The 24,800-nt window shown below is 29.5% G+C and overlaps 3 protein-coding genes across 6 annotated transcripts; all 3 read left to right on the forward strand.

Moving 5' to 3' along the window:
* Window positions 1-1,784: 1,784 nt before the first annotated feature.
* Window positions 1,785-7,614, forward strand: LOC107626761 (replication protein A 70 kDa DNA-binding subunit D-like). Of its 3 annotated transcripts, none has more exons than XM_088505164.1 (14): window positions 1,785-2,083; window positions 2,276-2,404; window positions 3,469-3,639; window positions 3,724-3,868; window positions 3,962-4,229; window positions 4,810-4,906; window positions 5,006-5,133; window positions 5,229-5,313; window positions 5,417-5,549; window positions 5,671-5,828; window positions 6,590-6,713; window positions 6,816-6,998; window positions 7,100-7,165; window positions 7,279-7,614. In XM_088505164.1, exons 3-14 carry the CDS (start codon window positions 3,629-3,631, stop codon window positions 7,426-7,428), a joined length of 1,548 nt encoding a protein of 515 aa, XP_088361290.1. In that variant the 5' UTR covers window positions 1,785-2,083; window positions 2,276-2,404; window positions 3,469-3,628; the 3' UTR covers window positions 7,429-7,614. The 3 variants fall into 3 exon arrangements, with proteins under 3 accessions (XP_088361290.1, XP_088361291.1, XP_088361292.1); XM_088505165.1 differs by having other exon boundaries at window positions 3,469-3,555; XM_088505166.1 differs by lacking the exons at window positions 4,810-4,906; window positions 5,006-5,133.
* A 663-nt stretch (window positions 7,615-8,277) lies between these two features.
* Window positions 8,278-15,037, forward strand: LOC107647758 (replication protein A 70 kDa DNA-binding subunit D-like). 2 transcript variants are annotated; one of them, XM_088505200.1, is made up of 13 exons: window positions 8,278-8,640; window positions 8,874-8,999; window positions 9,869-10,023; window positions 11,882-12,124; window positions 12,236-12,332; window positions 12,422-12,543; window positions 13,117-13,201; window positions 13,291-13,405; window positions 13,482-13,636; window positions 14,032-14,149; window positions 14,243-14,458; window positions 14,569-14,658; window positions 14,759-15,037. In XM_088505200.1, the coding sequence occupies exons 4-13, from the start codon at window positions 12,091-12,093 to the stop codon at window positions 14,807-14,809; spliced, it is 1,083 nt and encodes a 360-aa protein (XP_088361326.1). In that variant the 5' UTR covers window positions 8,278-8,640; window positions 8,874-8,999; window positions 9,869-10,023; window positions 11,882-12,090; the 3' UTR covers window positions 14,810-15,037. The 2 variants fall into 2 exon arrangements, with proteins under 2 accessions (XP_088361326.1, XP_088361325.1); XM_088505199.1 differs by having other exon boundaries at window positions 8,334-8,640; window positions 11,857-12,124.
* A 2,566-nt stretch (window positions 15,038-17,603) lies between these two features.
* LOC107606846 (uncharacterized) lies at window positions 17,604-24,359 on the forward strand. The gene is made up of 13 exons (XM_088505612.1): window positions 17,604-17,718; window positions 18,396-18,485; window positions 18,633-18,803; window positions 18,908-19,010; window positions 19,103-19,275; window positions 19,388-19,465; window positions 19,569-20,007; window positions 20,091-20,783; window positions 20,826-20,968; window positions 21,098-21,669; window positions 21,754-21,988; window positions 22,276-22,602; window positions 22,693-24,359. Exons 1-13 carry the CDS (start codon window positions 17,604-17,606, stop codon window positions 24,357-24,359), a joined length of 4,806 nt encoding a protein of 1,601 aa, XP_088361738.1.
* Window positions 24,360-24,800: the final 441 nt, after the last annotated feature.

The raw sequence follows: 24,800 nt of genomic DNA on the forward strand, positions 1-24,800 counted from the left end.
TCTCTAGATTGGTATCCATCCTAGACCAACAGAAAATTTGTCGCATCCTACAACCACACCGATCCTTTTAGAGTGTGGATCTTATCCAATGCGATGACAGTGCGGATAAGATAATATTCACCATTGTTTTCGTCAGCGCTTATTTTAGGTAGCGTTTGGAAGAGCGACAGAGACTAAGAGACTGAGATTGAGAGACAGAGACTGAAAGACCGAAATTAAAATAAGTCTCAGTATTGTATTTGGTGTAAAGTGAAAGCTAGAGACTAAAATAAGAATAAAGCTTTAATTTAATTTGTACACGGAATAAACTTGAAATTAATTAATTGAAATGATGATATTTTAGGTGTAAAATGTTATTAAAGTTTCAGTTTTCGTCCCACCAAATTTCAGTCTCCTGTCCCCACTTTTTGGAGGTACTTCTAAAATTTTGGGAACAGATACTAAAATTTTAGTACTAAACTAACAAACATGATATTGAGTCTCAGTCTCTCAGTCTTCATCCTAGATATGAAATTTTTGTTCTCTTTTTCTTACTTTGGCTATCTGTTATGTCATAAAAAAAATCTTAATTTTCTTTCAGTACCATATTAAATTCACATTAATATATAAGTTCAAAATCTGCCATCAATATTATCACTTTAACTTATCACACTGTTAACGAAGTAAGTTCGAGTTGACTATCGTTCTTGCTTGACTCAGTTATAAATCTATAAACAAATTAAATTCATGATGTCACTATATTAATACAACAATAGTTTATCATTATTTTATTTTAATACTTGATTAAATTCACGTTAATTGCTATTATTTTATTTTAAACTTGATCCTGAATAAATTTATTTTCATTAGCTATTGTTACAAAAATAATTCTAATGAATATACTCTAATTAAGTGAATTAAGTTATTAAACATAATTTTTAGATTGAATTTTGAGAATAGAATAATATTTTAAATTTTATTCATGCTTCAAAATCTCGTGATTAATGTAATTTACATAGTTATACCGATATTTTGTTTCTTAATGTATTAGATATGATATGATTTTATTCTTAGTTCTTTATTATTGTATTAATCAATAATTTTTTTTTTAATCTCAAAAAATTTTATACTTACATTAAAATAAAAATTTTCATTTGTAGTCGAATATTGGTCTTTTTTATAAAGAAAAGTTATATATATCTTGCATTTCATATATAGTTAAAATTGATGATATCATTAGAAAAAGGAAAGAAAAATTTGACATAAAAACTATGTGATTTCATTCTTAAAGAAAAGTAATTAAGAATCTCAATTAATAATCCATGATTTAAGTAAAACAACACAAAATTAATATATACACTAGCAAAATCATTAGATAAGAAAAAGATCTATTCTATTATATAAAAATCGGATGTCTGCACTTAATGATGAAGCTGACGTGGCATACTTCTGAGAGTGTTTCCCGATTTAATTTATTTGATTTGATTTGATTTAATTATATATTTAAATATTATAATTAATATAATTTAGATAATTTATTATCATTTATATTATTTAATTAATTATACTACATTAATTATAATTCGTTCTATTAGTGAATTAATCTTTTTATTTATAAAGTCTAAAGTAAAATAAAAGTTTAAAATAAAATAAATAAATTGTTATTTATTCTAATTAAATTGGTTTATCTACTACATATCAATTAACATTAATTTATAATCCTTTGACTTAAATACATTAATTGGACCGGACCGGTATACATTCGGTTTGCCTAATGCGATGTCGTTTTGTGGGGGGAGGAATAACGCGTTAGTGCGTTACTGATTGCTGGTCTTCCTCTTCTCTTTTCTTACTTTCAGTCATTTCTTCATTCAAAGAAAACAAAAAGGAAAAACCCTAGCTAGCCTCCACCGCCGCCGAACGGAGTGACTGGTTGCCGCCGTCCGTGGCTGTCCGAGGAGTCTTTCTTATGTACTGTCGGTGTTTTCCAGGTCAGATCCCCTATTTGATGTCTTCTTCATCACTCGGCGCCCATACTGGGTCTGATTCTTCCTGTTGCTCGTGGTCGCTTTGTCGCCGTCGTCTCGGCGTCATTATCTCGAAGGTCAGTGGCTTTGATGTGCACCTGTTCTTCGATTTTCATTTTATTCTCTGAATTTCTGTTCTGAAATCAACAATTTATTGAATGATTATAGGGTTTTGCGTTTTGCTGAAATCTTTGAACGATTATTTGATTTATGAGTTCTGGCTCTGTTGTACTGATGCTGCTTTGTGTGTTTTGTGTTTTGTGTTTTAGATTACACGGAACAAAAAAAACCAATTACTTGGAACACTTGCACACAAACATGCCCAGTCCTAACAGCAGCTTCCCAATGAATCCTTGGTTGGGTCCTTCCCTGTTCTCAGAACCTTGGCTGTAATCATGGTAAGTCTCTAAACTAATTAATCAATGTAATTTAAAACCCTAATCCCAAATTGCATGCGACCCATATGTAACTAATTTTATCATACAATTGATCCTATTTTTAATACGTCTTTTCACTTAATTTATTTTGTTTTGTCTAAATCTTATATATTTTTTTTTATTTGTCTTATGTTGCAATATTTTTTTTGGAGTCAATAAAAATCAATTTCTCAGATTTTAAATTATAGAAAATATGATACTATCCTCTCAACACAATCTTTGGTCATATATGGAAGGTACTGATAACAAATCTTTTGGGAATTATATCAGATTAGGAAACAAAAAATTGGTGCTATATATCAAATTTAATTCTCATAACGCCTTTAGTCTGTACCTCTTGAAATTAAAATAGCTTATGATTCCAAATTTTCTATATCAAATACAAATTACTTTAATAAAAAATGAGAGTACGTAAGAGTACAGACGGAACTTGAAAAAAATATTTGAAGAGGCAAAAAAATTTAATAAAAAAATATATTAGTATTTATATTAAAATAAAATTTATAAATATAATTATTTTATTTTTAAATTTATTATTAATATGTAGGAATACATATGGTTAAGATTAACAAAAAAAATAAATCTAAGTTTAATTAAAAAAAATTTTTGTTTAGGTTAATAAGCCAAATTAATTTTAAATAAAAAATTAATTTTAAAAAAAATTCATTTTTACATTACTAATATATAATATATTTTATTCAGAATTTTCTACTTAATATAATTTAAAAACAATTCATTTTTACATTACTTATTCAGTTTTAGTATATTAAGTAGAAAATTCATTTTTACATTACTAATGTATGTAAACATGGTGATTTCCTCTTCAGCATATATTGCTTCTTATTTTGATTTTTCAGAATTAAACTCCAGTTTGCCATGTAAATGGAACACATTAAATGTTGGCCGTTGATTTCTAACCTAATTTTGAATTTTATTTTATTTATTGATTTATTGGTTTATTGATTTTATTGATATGATTCAGATTCTTTAATCCTGAATAGTCTAAACACTTTCCCTTTTTTTAGCTGGATTTTGATAGGAACGTAAAGATTCTTGCAATCCTTACCAATACTGGGGCTGAACAATGCTGTGACTCTATAAATTTGGCATAGGTGATCACCACATTTGTTCTTTATCTACACTGAAATTCAGTTTATTTAAGTAATTTTGTAGTGGCAGGTAGCAATGGCAGCTAGGTGAGACTGTTTACTGCCATGTGGATTGTTTCACAATAAGTTTTTTTTTTATCTTTCACTAAATATGAGGTCTTTGATTTTTAGGTATGATCTCATCAAGTGTATCAATGCTGGTCCAGCGCATAAGGTGTGGAAGCTCAAAGTACGTGTCATTAGACTTTGGACCGTTTCTCAATTTGCAAGATCTGGGATGAAGGCACCTATTGAGATGGTTGTCCTTGATGAAGAGGTAAAATTTTCTCTTTTCATTTCAGATTTATTTTGGTAATGACTGAGCAATAAACCTCATTTATTTATGACTCTATAAAATTAATGCATTCAGGGAGATACAATTCAATGCACTGTAAAAGACATATTTGTTCCTATCTTCGAGGGCTTACTCGCTGAGGGCAACGTGTACGTGGTCACTAATTTTGGAGTTGCTTTGAATACCATCAAGTTCAAGCCTACTAGACACGAATTTAGGATCCATTTCAAGAGGGACACGATTGTGCGTCCGGTACAAGATTCTTCAGTTCCATTGAACGGATTTAATTTTGTTCCGTTCAAAACAATTCAATCAGAGTCTAAAGAAGATGGTTATTTAGTTGGTAAGTACTTTGTTAGATTAATCTATGATGCATGTGTTGTTTAATTCTTTAAAGTCTAATTTTTTAATCCTATATATTGTTTTGCACCATTTGCTGTCTTTTTTTATTATGAGCATATAGTGGACAGATATAGATTCAATTGATGGTTGTTGCTATTCCTCTCAAGTCTCAACTATTGTAGATTCATATAATATTAATCTAAAATTTGTTTCATTGAGATATTATATTAAGGAAGAATTTTTTTATTATTCCCTTTCTGTAACAAATATTCCCTTGCTGTAATTTTATATTAAGAAATAATATAATTTGTAACTCAGTTAAATATTGTTTCATTTGAATTTTGTTTAATAAAAATATTTATATAATTTTGTGTATTATCTTTATAATGTCCTATAATTTTGTTTCTTCAGGAACTTCGATTTCTAGGCCCTAACTATTTATTAACAGTTTTTATTATTTTTATTTTTAAGAGAATTAAAGGGATCTGATTTCAACATGAATAAAATGCGTTGATTCCAAAGAGAAAAATTTGGGCATATAGAGTTTTGTTAATCAATAGATTGGTGCTTTTATTTTGTAGATGTGATAGGTCAGCTTGCTTCTAAGGGTAACTTGGTCGAATTCACACGGGACGGGAAGCCGTCAAGTTATATCACCATAGAACTTGATGATCTTGAGTAATACTTGATATCTTTTTTATAGTGGCTTTTGTTTTAAAATCTTATTTTGAAATTTTGTGTCTCTCTTTAATCTACAAGAATTGCTATTTCTTATAGGGGTGGACAGAAATTAAGGGTAACGTTGTGGCAGTCTTTTGCTTTTGAATTGCTCAAATATCTAGAGGAACACCCGTGTCTTACCTATGTGGTTATTCTCCAAATGGGCAAGATGAAATTTTATAGTGGTTTGTTTATTTGTTTATTTTACTGGTATTTAAATGCATGTTTTCTGTCATCATATGCTTATGGTATTTTCTTTGTTTTGTTATGTCTTTTGTAGGGGTCATGGGTGTATCTAACACAAACTACAATTCAAAACTATTTATCAATGTTGAGTTTCCAGCTGCCAGGGATTTCTTTGCGAGGTACAGTGTATAGATCAGTATTGTGGTCAGCAGATTATTTATACAATGCTTTTGATTATTAAACTATTGACAAATTTCATAATTTCTGATTTAAAAATGCAAGGGTGAACAAATTGGATCCTGTTGACGGACAAGGCATAATGCCGCTGGTCTGTGGTCAACCTGTTTCAGATGAGGAGGATTTTTTGCGTCTGTCAGTTTACAAAACAATTGCAGAGATAAAGGAGCATAATCAGGTAAAATTCTTTCTTTATTAGTTTTCCTTTTTTTATTGTATTTTTTTATTGTATTAGTTCTAATGTTTGTTGGATCATAATCTCAATTGATGTGTTGTACCCTCCCATCCATCGATTTTAGGATGCTGTATTTGTTACAGCCGGGACGATTAAAGAAGTTGAGACTGAATTTGGTTGGTGGTACAAAGGATGTAAGAAGTGTCGTCGTGGCTTGAAGGAACTTGATAAAAAATATTTTTGTCCCAATTGCATTAGAGACTACGGGTTCTATGAGCCAAGGTATGACTCACGATACTTCTTTAACATTCACACATTATATACTCTTTGTCCTCGAAGATAATGGTGTAATCTATGCATTTGTATTATTTGCTCATACACTATTAAATTATTATTATTCTAATAGGTATTTTTATAACATTTTTTATGAATTATATATAATAAGGATTATTTTAAACTATTCTCACTTGTGGGATGGAGACTCTTGGATAATTCCCCTTTCTGAGTTTTCAGATCGAATATAGAATCTTATGTGTTGTTTTTGAGTTTGATGTGAAGTTTTACACTGTTCATGATTATTATTTTTTTCTTGATTACATGTTGTAAAATTCTACTTGATTAGTAATTTTTTTTTTAATTAAAAGGCACTGCTCATAATTTTTGCTTTTGTTATGGTCAGTCGGTGATAATTGTGTGAATGTGGGGTTGGAGATTTAGATTAACTATTATTGAAATCACATTGCAAAGTTACTTTTGTGGCTTGCTATTTCTGTGTTTTTGGATTCTGATTCACAAGGGAAATATAAAAAATTTATTGGCTACTGGTTTATTTAGCTTTGATTTGTTCACGGGGTCACTTGCTTTTAGATTTTTTTAATTCCATTTGATACGTTTTATTCTTCCTTGTGGGATGGAGACTCTTGAGTAAGCTATTAAAAAATTATTTGCATCCAATTCAGTAATAGCATAGTATAGACACTGATTATTGGTAAGATTTATGGAGTGTGTTGTTCTTGGACTGTATATTTTTTGGTGAATAATAGGTACATCATTCACATAAGGGTGATAGACCACACCGATGCTGCCTCTTTTGTTTTGTTCGATGGAGAAGCTGCAAAGTTTCTTGGAGTTTCTGCTAAGGACCTTAGGCAGTCTTGTGTGACTAAGGTTTGATGTCATATTCATTTTTTTGTGTTAATAGTCTGGACTATACCTTAATTTTTATTACTTATGAGAGCATGAATGAAGGTTTTTTCCCTAACTGTGAAGGGTGTTGAGAAAAATTCCTGTCCCGAAGAGATTAATAAGCTTAGGGATATTAAGTTCATCTTCAAAGTGCAACTCAAGATGAGGAATCTGAACTCTTATGAACCATATGTAATTCATGTGCTGAGAATGACTAATGAGAATTCTCTGGTCTCTGCCTTCTTGGATAAATACAATCCCGACACTGTAATCCCCTCTGTCTAATAACTTTTTCTTTTGTTTTTGTATTAGAAAAACAGATCAACCAGATTTTGATGATATTTTTTATTGAATCAATTGTTTTGTAGGGCCTTTTGTCCCATGAAAATTCTGAACTATTGAGTTTGTTTACTGGTCCATACAACACTTCTAAGGTTTGTGTCAAATGATTTCCAATTTAAATTGTTACAGTGATGTTATTAATTTTTACATAGTAACTAAAATATTATTATTCTTATATTTATTGGTACATGATGGCATATCCCAGGCTTGTGAGAGTGAGCCAACTCCATCTCCTGCAGTTGATGAGAAACATAATTCTAAGATTCTCGGAGCTAAGAAACATATTGAAGAGATTGGAGAGGAGTCAGTTTCATCCAAATCTAAGAAAGGGAAGTGGGTTGTGGGGGAGGACTAAATCAACACGCCTCTACACAGTTCGATTTAAAATATAGGAGAATAATTTATTTAAACTATTATTTGAATGAACTATGGTTGTTTGAGAGTTATTAGGATCTACAATATATGAGCAGTTTATTTTTCAAAGTTTTTGTGTTGATATTAATTTATCTCTTATAACTTGATACAAGAGTTGTTTCGTATATTTGTTTATTTAATCCAAGATTTTGAGTGTGTTTTCTTTTAATAAATAGTTATTGTTATTATTAGTATTTAAATAATTATATAAAAAAATGAAAGTCCGTTGAAGAAATAAGTGTAATATTGGTGGTGGTGATAATATGTTGGCAATTGCAAGGAGAGTTGAGTGAGATTCAACTATGCACAACATGTTTGGTTTTGGAATATCTTGAACCTTGCATTGGAATCCCCTCTCTCATGGATATGATTATTACTTTGAGAACTTGAGAATAAATCATGCATTACTGAAATTATTTGCTCATTCATCATCATTATTATTATCATTATCATATACTTCTTCAGTTTTAAAATAGGTATGGCTTTTATTTTAATTTAAAATGCATATTTTAATTTTTTAATGAATCTAAAAGTTAAAATTAAAACAACAATTATTTTAAAATAGACAGAATCTATTCAATGAACAGAAATAAGAACTTTTTTTAATCAATTTTTTCGTTTATCAAAATAAGTGTAGAGAATCTGATCAATCACAAGTAGTCTCTTTATAAATTAGAATGAATAGAGAAAACAAAAGAAAATAAAAAGGGAATTAGAATAAATAAAGAAAACAGAAAGAGAATTAGAATAAATAAAGAAAACAAAAGAAAACAAGAACACGTTAGCTGGTCTCCCTCCTCTCTTTTGTTACTTTTATAAATTAGAATAGATAAATAAAACAAAAGAAAACAAAAAGGGAATAACACTTACTGCATGCTGGTCTCCCTCCTCTCTTTTGTTACCTTTATTCATTCTTTCATTCAAAGATAACAAGAAGAGAAAACCCTAGCTAGCCTCCACTGCCGCCAAACGGAGTGACCGGTTGCCGCCGTCCGTGGCTGTCCGAAGAGTTTCTCTTTGTACTGTCGGTGTTTTTCCAAGTCAGATCCCCTATTTGATGTCTTCTTCATCACTCGGCGCCCATCCTCCGTCGGATTCTTCCTGCTGCTCGCGGTCGTCTTGTCGCCGTCGTCTCGGCGTCATTATCTCAAAGGTCAGTGACTTTGGTGTGCACTTATTCTTCGATTTTCATTTTATTCTCTGGATCTCTCTTCTAAAATCAACAAATTATTGAATGATTATAGGATTTTGTTTTGTTGAAATCGTTGAATGATTATTTGATTTTGGGGTTCTGGATCTGTTGTACTACTGTTGCTTTGTGTTTTTGTAAAATTTGTAGATTATTATTTGATTATTCAGCTCACCGTTGTATGTTTTGTGTTTTAGATTATAGAGAAAAAAACCAATAACTTGAAACACTTGCACACAAACATGCCCAGTCCTAACAACAGCTTCCCGATGGATCCTTTCTTGGGTCCTTTCCCTGTTCTCAGAACCTTGGTTGTAACCATGGTAAGTCTCTGAACTAATTCATTAATATATGTAATTTAAAACCCTAATCCCAAATTGCATGCGACCCATATATAATTAAATTTATCATACAATTGATTCCTCTTTTAATACGTCTTTTCACGTAATTTTTTTATTTTGTTTAAATCTTATATATTATTTTTTTATTTGTCTTATGTTGCAATATTTTTTTTGGATTCAATAAAAATCAATACCTCAAATTTTAAATTATAGAAAATATGATACTATGTTATAAAATTATTTTTCTAATAATTTAAGCTCATAAAAAAGGCATATGATTTGGATAAAATTATCTTAAATTTGCTACGTATGATACATGGTTTAGAAAACAACAATAAAATGATGAGATTTTTTTCGAAATAAAATAATACAATATCTTTCTTTATATGTATTACTGTACACGTATATATTATTGATTTTTCTGATACATATATTATGGGTATTATTATATACGTGTGTATATATATATATATATATATATATATATATATATATATATATATATATATATATATTTTTTTTTTTTTTTTCTTAAAGGAAGACATGAATTCAGCTGTTATTTTCATATCTTTTTTTACTCAATTTACTTTTAATTAACAGTATTTATGATATAGAATAAGAGCTGTATTTTCAATTCAAATCTTTTTTTATTTTTTAAATTATCAAGACAGATTTTTTCTTCTTTTGGATTATGGAAGAAATATGATTTTGGATGCAGTCTAATTTTAAAGTGATTTACCTAAAAAATATACCTCTTCTTAGTTGCTATAAAAGCCTAGGAAGTATGATCTTATGCTGTTATCATACATACTTGCTATAATTTACGTTTGCTCTTATTTTTTTATCTAAAGAAAAAATGGATAGACAATATGATTTGTTAGAGATGATTGCACCGCCAAAAGAGAGCTGGAAGATTCATGTCAGAGTAATCAGACTCTGGTCTTTACCAAAATTCAAAGACCCCAAGTCCAGTAGCTCTATTGAAATGGTATTGATGGATGAGCAGGTACTTCTAATTTATTTATCCATACAATTATTTCTCTATTTTTATACACATAGTCCCACATTTGTATGTTTCTCACTCATAATTATTACAATTTCAATCTCAACAATTTTAAGGTTTTCTTGTGACCATTCAATTAAAAACTGAACAAGAATAAAACCCAATTATATATTTCTTTGCAAGAAAAGCAAGAAAATTTTTTATAAAAGAATATTTTACAGTAAAAAAAGATTTAAATTTTAACTCTGTTAAATATTGTTTCATTTAAATTTTGTTTCATAAGAAAATTTATATAATTTTAATTATTATCCTTATAATGTCCTATAATAATTAAATAATGTTTTAAAAATTAATGTGTCTTATTTTGGTTTAAATTTTGCATTAAAGAATTTTATTAAGGAAATATAATTTTATAAGCCAAAATAATTTATCAATATGATTGTATTACATAATATGTTTATATTTAGTGTATTTCATTTGAATTGGCTGATGCGTCATTTTTTGTTATAGGTATAGGACTAAAAAAAATTGTATTATTTAGTAAAATTTTTCTTCAATTTGTTATTGGCTCTGTTTTGTTTTTTTTTTTTAATTATCTATGTTTTTTGGTACATGCTAATGACATTGAAAGTACTTTCTTTTTATTTTGATACAAGTCAAACATGACTCTAATATATAATTAGATAATTATAGGTATTGTTAGCGTATAATATATATATATATATATATATATATATATATATATATATATATATATATATATATTATTTTAGATGTTATTTTTTTTATTAAAATTTATTGAATACTTTTAGAATACAGATTTTTTGACTATATGATTATATCTGCTATTTCTGTAATTGACTAAAAGAACAAGAAAGTAATTGACTAATTGACCTGTATATCAAACAATAGTCATTGGCGTTCAGCGACCTTACTCTTCAAGTTATTATTATTTGGGTGGGGATCAATCATCGTATTTTAAAGAAGATACAATCATTTAAGCTTCTTGGTGGTGTTTTTTTTTTTTTAAATGTTCAACGTGGATTCCAAAATACCAGTACACTTAACACTTTTTTTTTCTTCCAATTTTATAATTTAGTATTAACTCGAAGGATAGCGATTTTACCAACTTCTAATTAATAGAGTCACTTATTTATTATATGCTATTTTCAACTTATTCTTAATGAAAAAAATTTTATGAAAAATAAAATAATCAAATAAAAAGGTTTCATTATCAATTTTAAGAATAATAAAATTTCAATATTCGATTATATTCTCATGTAGCATTATTTTAAGATTCTAATACTGAACTATTAATTTTATTAAAGGTGACTTATGTTTAATTGTCTTGATTTTTAATAAAATTAATTAAATAAATTATATAATTTTGTGAAATTATTCCAATTATATTATTACTTAAAAATTTTTTTTTTCTCTGTTGATAAAAACTCTCTTCTTTCTCCTGGTAACACACAGTTAGATGATGTGGGAGAGTTGCTGCCGTTGTCTCTACTTTGACAACAGTGACTCTCCACTCTCCCTCCCCCCCCCTTAAGATCGAGATTTAGAGAAAAATTTTGATTCATGAAGTTGTTTAGAGATCAGAAAAATATTTAAAAATAGGAGTGGTTCACGAAGAAGATGGCACAAGTTTTAAACAATCATGACATGGGACCGATATATATTAATTCTAGGCCATAACTATTTATTAACAATATTTTATATTTTTATTTTTAATATATATGAAGCAACTTTATCTTCAACATGATGAAGTCATGCCACAATGAGATCCTGTAGAAAGTGAATAATAAAATTTTTTTCTTTGTGAAAAAATAGGGAACAACTATGCATGCTTCTGTAGGTGAGGATTTGATATCTGTGTTCGAGTCATTGATATCGGAAGGAACTGTGTATGTTTTTACATACTTTGGAGTTAACAACAACTGTGGGTTGTATCGCACAACATCGCATCAATTTCGGTTATTTTTTCAAGATAGAACTACTGTCTTACCCTCTTTCTGTGATGCAATACCGTTATATGGTATTAAGTTAGTTCCTTTTAGGGAAATTATGGGATACTCTCCTCATCATCCTTTTTTGGTTGGTAAGTGTATAATTTATGGCAAGTACACAAGTTGATTTTTTTTTTAATTATGACAAAATATCACTAAAAGGTGTGATTTGGGTACATTTTTCTGTTTGATATTTATTTAAGACGTTGCTGGAGTTATGGCCGGCGTGGAGGGTGAGAGGAAATACATGAACGATGGTAAACTTATTAACATGATGGTCATTCATATTGAGAATGACGGGTGCGTTTTTTCCAACAATCCTTACTCACCACTTAATATGTTTAAATAAGTAATCTTTTATTTTCTAAATAATTTGCATTTCTATACAGTTTACGGCTTAATATTGTTGTTCTTGGAGAGATGGTGGACCGGATCAAGAATTTTCTAGCATCAGGCGATCAACAACTGCCAATAGTTATTTTTCAATTTGTAAGAGTAAAAAATGCTGGAGGTACGTGAGTATTTGATTACTATCAAATGATTATATTCTTATTGTAACTATTTCTACTAATTATTGAGATGCAAAATGGGTGGCTCATGAAAGGTTGTCATTAGAAGGAAGATTATGCCATCAATATTTTCATATAGTAAAAACAGTTGAGATAAGTAGAGATTTTTTTAAATATCATTGGAAATTCTCTTTTTTGTTTTTAATTTCTAAAATTTAATTGGTTGAAGTGATACAAACTATTATTATATAAAATTGGATAAACGAGGTATCAGCAGTTTTTTTTTCTTCGTTGATTGTAAATCCTATGTTGAATTACTCGATAATTAATTAATCAATATATAATTTTAAACTATATTTCTGTTATTATATAATACTTTTTATTATTTTATATTTGCATTGAATATTTTTTTTATATGTCATTGCTAAAATAAAAAGTTTTAATAATTAATTAGGTTCACGGTAGGTTATAGTTATTTTTTTAAATCTAAGTACACTTTTGGTTACCTTCCATTCGATAATTCTTCTGTCATGTATAATTGTACAACTCATTTAAACAATGATTGTTATATATAGGTACCAATATTGTGCAGAACATTATGTATGGTACTAGACTCTTGATAAATCCAGATATTCCTGAGGCTTTGATGCTTCGAAAAAGGTATTGTAACAATATTGTGAATTATTTATGGTTGTGCATATTGGCTGTATTTTTGTGGCATCGTGATTGATAAGTAGTGTGTACTATAGAGAGATCTCGCAGTACCTGTCTGTGGTTTCTGGCAAATCAGCATATCTTGATGAAGATGAAGTTTTATATTCTATTGGGAGGAAGACAATAAAGGAGTTACGTGCTGCTGCGGATGTGAGTGCTTTATATAAAACTAATTTTTTTCGTTTGGTTAATTTTTTTTTAAAACTTTCAAACTGTTCCTATATAGGTTGGATTCTATGTTGTTCGGGCCACTGTTCTTGATGTTGAACACGTTCCAAGTTGGTGGTATAAATCATGTGTTTGCAGCGTGAAGGCAGAAGCTAATGCGGATGAATACTTCTGCGATGGCTGTAATAGGGACGTGAATAATGTGGTTGACAGGTATTACTCTAATTAGATTTATTTGTGCAATCTTTTCATAAAAATGCAATATAGTTAACTAATTGATTATGTTGATTTTTAATGATTTAGCAATATCTGGCTTAATACTAATATTTATTAAAAACAAAAACTGCTTTGGTCGATGGAAATCTGGTTTAGCCACAAAAAAAAAGCTGGCAAACAAAGATAGAGTGCACAGAAAAAAATTCATATAACTACAACACTTTTATACCAAAGTCTCCTTTGCTAGGCTAAAATCTAGAAAACTGATAAATCTAAAAAAAATTGTGTTTGAGCATCTAAATTATGTTGAATATCATTTTTATGATTTTGTTGTAACTAAAGGGTGATAGGCCAGGTGTTAATTGATGTTTTTTAATTAAAAAAAAAAACAGGTATAAATTGAATTTGTTGGTTTTTGATGGTACTGGTACAACGAACTTTGTTGTATTCGATAAAGAGGTCGCAGCACTATTCGGACGAACCTGTACTGAGATGGTGAAAGAGTTGAATGTACGTGAAACCAATTTCGTTGAACACGTTATGATTGTCAATAAGATATGTTTGTTTATTTAGAACGATATAAATGTAAAATTTTTGGTGTAGGAAAAAGGGAAAGCAAGCAAAGATCCTACTGGTTTTAATGAGTTTTTCCTTGATAAGGAGTTTCTATTCAAGGTCGAAGTAGAAACTACTGGATGGTGCGATTCTTATGATGTATCGGTGATACGTTCTGATTCTTCCAATTTACCGAGGTGGAGGGACACTCAAGGCCCGGTAAAATCTGGTGTACCCCGTGCTGGTCCTATTAACCCTATGCATGTATGATTTCTTCTTTATTTTTTGTTAATTTTTAGACTATGTATATTAAGGCTTAATTTGCCAAATATGAGATGCTGTTTATTTATTTTTTTCATTGTTTTTTTATGTAGCCTCGAGGTGAAGATGGATGTTCTGTTTGTGATGAGTCACCTGATCCAATTGTGGAAAATTTGTCTGTTATTAAAAAACCTGTTGTGAGGGTATTCATTTAGTCTTCACTTATATGGCCTCTTTTATATTTTGGAATTTATTTTTTGGTTAAAATCTTAATTATACTTTTTTGTTTTATTTTGTTTGAAGCGTCTGTTGGATGAGTTCAACATGTCTGGTGCTCCTTCCATTAAAAAGTAGCTGCTGTGAAACATGAGGTTTTTCATGTAATGGAGATAAAGGAGCATGTTTTAAAGGTTTGGTGGAGTCTTGGCTATGACTAATGTTTATTGAGAGAATAGATACTATTCAAATTTTAAAATATTTTATATTAAATAATTGTTGTTTTGTTTTATTTAATTATCTATGTTTTTTGGGACATGCTAATGACATTGAAAATACTTTCTTTTTATTTTGATACAAGTCAAACATGACTCTAATATATAATTAGATAATTATGGGTATTGTTAGCGTGTGTATATATATATATATATATATATTATTTTAGATGTTATTTTTTTTATTAAAATTTATTGAATACTTTTAGAATACAGATTTTTTGACTATATGATTATATCTGCTATTTCTGTAATTGACTAAAAGAACAAGAAAGTAATTGACTAATTGACCTGTATATCAAACAATAGTCATTGGCGTTCAGCGACCTTACTCCTCAAGTTATTATTATTTGGGTGGGGATCAATCATCATATTTTAAAGAAGATACAATCATTTAAGCTTCTTGGTGGTGTTTTTTTTTTTTTTTTTTTAAATGTTCAACATGGATTCCAAAATTCCACTACACTTAACACTTTTTTTTCTTTCAATTTTATAATTTAGAATTAACTCGAAGGATAGCGATTTTACCAACTTCTAATTAATAGAGTCACTTATTTATTATATGCTATTTTCAACTTATTCTTAGAAAAAAAATTTATGAAAAATAAAATAATGAAATAATTTTATGAAAAATAAAATAATAAAATAAAAAGGTTTCATTATCAATTTTAAGAATAATAAAATTTCAATATTCGATTATATTCTCATGTAGCATTATTTTAAGATTCTAATACTGAACTATTAATTTTATATTAGGTGACTTATGTTTAATTGTCTTGATTTTTAATAAAATTAATTAAATAAATTATATAATTTTGTGGAATTATTCCAATTATATTATTACTTAAATTTTTTTTCTCTCTGTTGATAAAAACTCTCTTCTTTCTCCTGGTAACACACAGTTAGATGATGTGGGAGAGTTGCTGCCCGTTGTCTCTACTTTGACAACAGTGACCCTCCACTCTCCCTCCTCTCCCCCCCGCTTAAAATCGAGATTTAGAGAAAAATTTTGATTCATGAAGTTGTTTAGAGATCAGAAAAATATTCAGAAATAGGAGCGGTTCACGAAGAAAATGGCACAAGTTTTAAGCAATTATGACATGGGACCGATATATATTAATTATATTCTAAATTCTTCAACCTAAACTCAAAATCCGCAAATAAAAATTAGTATATGAATTTTTTCGAAATAAAATAATAACATTAATAAAAAGTGCTTTTAATTTATTATTAGTTAATCATTGGACGTATAATTATCAAATAAAACATATTATTAAATGAGAGAAATTACTGAATGAGAGTGATTGTTAGGGTGTTGGTGTTGTATGCTGTTGTGACTCATTAAAGTATGTTATATTATATTTATGACTCCGTAAATAGAAACTTTTTATTTCGTTCAAAAAAGAAAACTATTAATTTAAAATAAAATAATATCTTTGATTCTTTCCAACAAATTATAACATATACACATTAATATTTTAGCCCGGCCCAAAATACAATAGCTCTATATAAGAACTCTACAATTACATATAATCTTTCATATTCAATATTTGATTATTAGATATCCTTTTGAAGGTGTTACTGTTGCACATTGCACCACATCTTTATGTAAGTTTTATTTATTTTTTTTTCATTTCAAATAAATTTTTTAAGTGTTGATTAGTCTTCTATTGATTAGTGTTTTGGTTTTATTTTGTTCAACTTCTTTACAATATTATTTTTTTTACTGTTCACGTGTTATAAACTTATTAGTTTAGTAATTGAAAAGAATTAATATAATATAGCTTAATTGTTAAATATTTGAAAAAAAAAGACTATTATACACTCTCTAAAAATACTGTTACTACACAATACACTATATTTTATGTAATTTTTATATGTTTTATGTAAGTTTCATTTTCTTTTATCAGATAGGTTAAAGTTTGTTAATTTGGATACTAATTTTTATTATTCACTCAATGTAATTATCCAAAATTATATATTTTATTATTTATAAAATAAATTTAAAAATTACACGGAGAACATGCAATACCACCTTTTAAAAGTATATTATTATTATTATTATTATTATTGTTGTTGTTGTTGTTGTTGTTGTTGTTGTTGTTGTTGTTGTTGTTGTTGTTGTTGTTGAAGCATACCACAAAGTTGTATTTAATTTTTAATACGTAATCTAATTTTTAATATTTAAATTTTAAATGACTAAAATTATTCTGTGTTGAATATTTTGTCTTTAACTAATTTTTGTGTTATATGTTGATTAAAAAATGTGATTTATTGAATACTTCTAAATTCAAATTTAAAAATTGTCGTGCAGGAGTGTATATTTTCAATCAATTATTTAATAATATATAATGTTATATATATATATATATATATATATATATATATATATATATATATATATATCCATTTTAATTAGATTATTAATTTGTGAATTAAAAGTCACTGTTAATATATTTTTACATATTTAAAAATTAAGTTTTTTATTTTTTAAGTAAAAATTGATACCTCATAAATTAATCAATAAATAATCAGTATTGTGAGTTAATGGATATTCAAAATTTAATTTCAAAATAAGTATTAAAATTTGAAAATTTGTATTCGTAGCTCATTGTTGCGGAAGAAGTACATTGTAGATAAGTGACTTAACAACGATAATGTATCCCACTCCAATCACACAATCGAAGGTTGCAAGGTTAAGACGAAAGATAATTTTGGCAAGAAAACGAAAAAGACTTGATGATAATGAGTCTACTTTCTTTGGTGCTTCTGGTAGGTGTTCTTCTAAAACTTCTTTAATTTCTATTTTTTATGGGAATTACAGTTTAAACTATTATTATTGTTGAGAATATTAGCGAAGTAGTTTGTACTATACATAATTTTTTTAAATATTTTAGTTTAGTGATTTAAAAACTAAAAATAACTATTCATCTTTATAATTTTTTTTAAACTCATATTTAATAAGCTATAAATTACATAAAAACTATGCAATCTTCAAATCTTCATATACTATTTAGGTTAATTAATTATTTAATATTATTTAAAATATACTCTATCATAATTTAAAATAATATACTATTTATCCTAAATTAATACATAAAACTCTATATTAATTGGGAAAATATAAAATTTGACGCTTTTGTGTATATCTATTTAACTCGATTTAAATAAATTGAAATTTTAAAATTATATTTAAATTTAGAGTTTTATTTGTTATTTAAATTGCATTGTATTTATTTTTAACTGATGACTGGTTATATTTTGAATAATATGATATGAATACTCATTGATTTAGTTTAATAATTTAAAAAATAATTCAATAAAGCTAAACCAATACAAAAAAATTTTTAACTACGAAAGTATACTACTAAAATTATATAAAATCAAATACGAGATTAGTTAATTGAATAATTATTATTTGTGTTTCATTTATTTTTTTGACTTAACAGTGTCGAAGAACAACAATAATACAAATTTTGACGTACATAAAAATGTGGATCATATTACTACAAGTCAAAGAACAGTGTGTCGAGAAATTGGTACCTCATCTAATATTCTCAGTTTACAATCCAGTAAAGATAAATGTGACATTTTTTTCACTGTAATTGACTCATATTTATCTAAATTTAATTTATATCGGTTTAATGATGAAAATTTTCTATATATTTCTCATTACTCATTCATAGGGAAGCAACTATCTATGCATGGTATACACTGTGCCTCGCATGGAATTTTTGGACAGGAAAATACTCCTCCTAATTATGTAAGACCTTCTACATCAGAGATAAGATCTAAATCTTTAACTCTACAGACGGATCCTTCATTGACAAGAACTCCACTGTCCGTGTTAACAAATAGTACGTATAGTGAATGATTGCCAAATGATTCATACACCAATATTTAACAAAAATTATACTTCATCGGAAATCATTTATATAACATAAATTTATTGCAATTCTAGCATACTCCAGTGTACAAGGACCCGTCAATAATCTAACTGAAGTCGTTTCACAAAATCAGCTTCCATCACACTCCGATTTCCACCGATCGTGCCTAACAGAAAGGTAATTTAGAAAAGATAGTCGTCATTATTATATTCTTTTTTTTTCTATAGTTTCTATGGTTTATTTGAATGAAATTTAACTTTTTTGAAAAGAAGTTCTACTATGATTGGGGTGCAAAAAGGACAATCTTCCTCTGTTGTTGCTTCGGTGGCTATTAATTTGGCACAACTTTATGAAGATGTAAATTTATCGACTGTTAAGACACATCTACCAAGTGCTGGCACACACAGTGGCCAACGTGTTGACCCTTTAGTTGATGATGAAGGTAATTTCTCACTATATCAAGAATTTAAGTTTGTAGTTTACAAGATATATGAATTATTAGTAATACATCAAAATGATTATGTTTGCATTTTTTATAATTTTTTTTACTGTAGTTTTGAATGGTTATGATGATTCAATGTTGGATGTGGATATGGAAGATAATTTTATACCGTCCTCAGAAATCTTAGACGGTATGTAAAATTTTTATCTGTATGCTTATTTGCATCTGTGTACATCATGGACTAAATTGTATCGGTATGACAACTGAGTAGCTAAAGAGAGTTCATTCGACAGATGTATGGGATATAGGAAATCCTATTTATCAATGTCAACACTGTAAAGCATGGATGTGGTCTGGAGAAAGGCTTGCTAAATCCAAACAGTCACCCCAACCAAAGTTTTCATTATGTTGTATGGAAGGAAAGATTGAGCTTCCTCTACTTTCTGTGCCTCCTGATGAGCTCATTCAGCTTCATACTGGAGGAGATCAAAGAAGTATTCATTTCCTAAAAAATATAAGGACATTTAATTCAATGTTTTGTTTTACATCAATGGCTGGAAAAATTGACCGTGGGGTGAACAATGGGACTGCTCCTCCAATTTTTAAGCTTGGGGGTCAAAACTACCATAGCATTGGTAGCTTACTTCCTCCTGATAGTTTGCGACCAACATTTGCCCAGCTATATATCTATGACACAGAAAATGAGATTGATAATCGAATAGGCACACTTCGGTAATTTTCATGCAATCAGTCAAATTTTTTAGTTATTTCTTATCTGTTAGAGAAAATAACATAAATTTTATTTTTTTTCGCAGTTCCAATGAAGCTATAAATGAGCGAGATAGGGAAATTGTGGCAATATTAAGAAACATGCTAGATAGATATAATAGTTTGGCAAAGAGTTTTCGCTATGCAAGAGATAGATACCAACAGGAAAATTGCACAAACATAAAGCTTAAGTTGATTAGTAAAAGGACTACAGATGGCAGGACATACAACTTGCCATCTGCATCTGAAGTGGCTGCATTGATTGTTGGCGATGTCGAACAACTTAGTAATGATAGAGATATTATTATAGAGAGTCAATCTAGAAAGCTCCAGCGGATTGATGTTTTTCATCCATCTTATTTAGCCTTGCAATATCCATTGTTGTTTCCGTATGGGGAGGATGGATTTCGTTTGGGTATTGCAACATCAGATTCTATCTCCGCTAGACCTACAAAGAAAAACAAAACAATCACTTTGCGACAATTCTTTGCTTTTCGACTACAGAAAAGGACGGGTGAATCTCCGTTAATTCTGAGATCAAAGAGATTATTCCAACAGTTTCTGGTAGATGCCTACACAATGGTGGAATCAGAGAGGTTAAAATTCTTTAGGTGTAAACAACCACAGTTGAGGGTTGATAAATACAAATGTCTGCATGAAAGTCTTATAAACGGGGATGTAGATGCTGCAAGGCTTGGGAAAAGAATAATACTTCCCAGTACTTTTACCGGTGGACCTAGGTATATGATGAATAATTGTAAAGATGCGTTTGCAATTTGCAGATATGCAGGATATCCTAGCTATTTTATCACCATGACCTGTAACCCTGAATGGGATGAGATAAGAAGAGAAGTGACTTCCATTGGATTGAAGGCAGAAGACCGTCCTGATATATTGTGTCGAGTTTTCAAGATCAAGCTTGATGGTTTGATAGATGACCTCAAATAGGGAAAAATCTTTGGCAAAATTTTGGGATGTAAGTCTGTGTTTATGCAACGCTTTATTAAAATCCTATGTTGTAATGCTTTGCTCATTTGTCTTTTTCAATTTTCAGACGTTTGTACTGTAGAGTTTCAAAAGAGAGGACTTCCGCATGCACATATCCTTTTATTCATGAGTAACGAGTTCAAGCCACAAACACCAGATGACATAGACAAACATATAACAGCTGAGATTCCTGATGAAAATGAAAGGCCAAATCTACATAGAGCTGTTCAAAATTACATGGTACATGGTCCATGTGGTCCATACAACAAGAATTCACCTTGCATGAAGAATGGATCCTGTTCAAAGTTCTATCCTAAAGAGTTTAGACAGCGAACACTCATTGATGAGGCCGGATTTCCCAAATATAGGCGTACTGATAACGGTCGAACAGTGAAGAAAAGGGAATGTGTACTAGACAATAAGTTCATTATTCCGTATAATCCAGAATTGTTGCTCAAGTTCGGGTGCCACATAAATGTGGAATACACATGCCAAACAAGTTCTATTAAGTATCTGTTTAAGTATGTACACAAGGGTAATGACCGCGTAACAGCTACTCTATACAATGCTGGTGATCCGTCAGAAGCCACACAAGTTGTTGACGAAATTAGAAATTACTACGATTGTAGGTATATTTCGGCATGTGAGGCAGTCTGGAGTCTATTTGGATACGAAATCCAAGAGAAAGAACCATTTGTGATTAGACTTCCATTCCATTTGGAGGATGAGCAACCTGTGGTTTATGGTGAAACTTCTAATGTGAATGATATCGTCGAAAGAGCAATATCTCATAGGTCCATGTTTTTGGGATGGATGGAAGCGAACATGTCATATCCTTATGCTCGAAGTCTGACTTATGCTGAGTTTCCAACCAAGTTTGTTTGGAAGGACGATTCTTCAAAGTGGTTTCCTCGAAAGAAAGGCTTCGCAATTGGAAGGTTGACTCATGTACCTGCAGGTAATAACGAGTTTACATTCAATTTTGATCTTACTTATTTAAGGATTTAAATTTGAAATCTTAACAGCCTGTACCCCATATCCATTTTATTCAATTTATCTACACTAGAAAATAAATGTTCATATAACTTTCAACAGTTATAATTTGTAGATTATATGATTTTTTATTTTTCAATATTTTTTAGAAAAATTATTCTTAAGCGGATGTGAAGCTACATAATAATTAAAATAGCGTAGCTTAATCCATTTAACAACTTAAGAGTGGGATTTTAACTAAGTTTTTTGCAGCAAATACCGAAGAATATTACCAACGACTTCTCTTGAATACTCAAAGAGGATGTACGAGTTTTCGAGATATAAGAACAGTTGGAGGAATAATTTATGCTACGTATAGAGATGCATGCTTCGCCCTTGGACTCTTGCAAGATGACAAAGAATTCATTGATGCAATTAAGGAAGCAAGCTCATGGGCCTCAGGATCATATGTTAGGAGGTTATTTGTCATTCTATTAACATCCAATAATATCTCAAGACCAGAACATGTTTGGGATAGATGTTGGCATGAACTCTCAGATGATATTTTGTATCAACAGAGAGTCGTGATGAACATGAGTGGTGAGTTTCTATTAATTACAATGATAAAAGTTCTTTCTTATTGATCATTTTTAGTTTGATTGAATTTTTATGGTATCGTATAATATGCAGAGTTAACAATGTCAGATGATGAGATTAAGCAGTTGTGCTTAATGGATATAGACAAGATCTTACATTCCTATGGTAAGACCTTGAAAGACTATCCTCCTATGCCTTTAGCAACTGAAGTTGATAATTCTTTGTTAACCGAAAGTGTTATAAGGGAAGAGCTAAACTTTAACAGGGATGATTTAAAGAAAAATGCCTCAGATATGTTAGCCATCGCAACACCTGAGCAGAGATATGCATTCGATAAAATTGTTACAGCTGTGTATTGTGATGAAGGGGGTTTTTTCTTTGTGTATGGTCATGGAGGTACTGGAAAAACATTTCTCTGGAACCTTATGTCTGCTGAGATTCGCTCAAGGGGTGATATAGTGTTAAACGTTGCTTCGAGTGGTATTGCATCTTTACTTCTTCCCAATGGAAGAACGGCACACTCAAGGTTCAAAATACCGCTGAATATAACTGAGGATTCTGTATGTAACATCAAACCTGGTTCCCCTCAAGCAATGTTACTGTTGAAAGCCAAACTTATAATTTGGGATGAGGCCCCAATGGTTAGTAGGTACTGCTATGAAGCGCTTGACAAATGCTTGGGTGACATCATGAGGTGTTCTCCAACATATAACAAAGATTTGCCCTTTGGAGGAAAAGTAGTTGTACTAGGTGGAGACTTTAGACAAATTCTTCCTGTCATTCCACGAGGATCGAGACAAGATATCGTTCATTCAACAGTGAATTCGTCTTACCTTTGGAAGTTTTGCCAGGTGCTCAAACTAACAAAAAACATGAGACTCTCTGTAGGGACGACTGCTTCAGATCAAGACGAGACAGAGCAATTTGGTGAGTGGTTATTGAAAGTTGGTGATGGTCTAATAGGTGACAATATGGATGGTGAATCTGAGATATGTCTTCCAGGAGATATTGTTATTCCTTCTTCGGACCAGGCATTTGATGAGTTAGTTCATTTTTCTTATCCAAATATTCTGGAAAACATATCCTCAAAGGATTTTTTCAAAACAAGAACTATACTGGCTCCCACACTAGACATCGTTGAAGAGGTCAACAACCATCTGATGGCTATCATTCCTGGAGGAGAAAAATTATATCTTAGTTCGGATTCCATATGTATGGATGAAGGGAATATGGAGAGTCAACTAGATCTCTATGGTCCTGAATTACTGAATAGCATAAATTGCTCTGGTTTACCTCCACATAAATTAATACTCAAGGTTGGTGTTCCGGTGATGTTACTGAGGAATATTGACCAATCCAGTGGTCTTTGTAATGGTACAAGGCTACAAGTTATGAAGCTTGGAAATCATGTCATAGAATGCGAAGTCTTAACGGGTAATAATGTTGGTCATATTGCTTTGATTCCAAGAATGAATATGGTACCAACAAATGAAACTGTCCCAGTTAGATTCCAACGAAGACAGTTTCCCATAATAGTATCGTTTGCCATGACAATTAATAAGTCTCAGGGACAAACTTTATCTCATGTTGGATTGTACTTGCCCAGACCAGTTTTTACACATGGCCAACTATATGTGGCACTTTCAAGAGTTAAGAGTAAGAGAGGTTTAAAAGTTTTACTTATGAATCACGTAGGAATGTCTGCAAATTCAACTATCAATGTTGTTTATAGAAAAGTCTTTGAAAAAATAGTATTCTAATGTAAATATTTTAATTTTATTTTAAATTCTGTATCAGTGTATAATTATTTTACTTTAAAATATATAAAATAATTATTACTTCCTTTTTTAAGTTAAACTTTGATTTTGATAATAATTTTATAAATATCTTAAAATAATAATTATTTCGTATTTTTGTTTTAAGTATCGAAGCATATAAATTTTTTTCTTACTTTTATAAATTTTCCCGTGCTGAGCACGGGTTTATACACTAGTTCTTACATTAAAAATGACTGATTATTTTGTTTAATGAAAATGTTTGATTGGTTTAAATTATTAAACTAAAATATTTTTCGTATAAAATGTTAAATTTAAAGATATTATAATTAGTCAAACTGATCCAATTGAATTTAGCAAAGTCACGTGAAATTATCTCCTATGAATTCATAGAATTTAATTTATCTTATGTAATATTAAGTTACT

The sequence above is a fragment of the Arachis ipaensis genome, chromosome B2 (assembly GCF_059453495.1).
Source record: "Arachis ipaensis isolate K30076 ecotype BB chromosome B2, ASM5945349v1, whole genome shotgun sequence".
In the NCBI taxonomy this organism is placed as follows: Eukaryota; Viridiplantae; Streptophyta; class Magnoliopsida; order Fabales; family Fabaceae; genus Arachis; species Arachis ipaensis.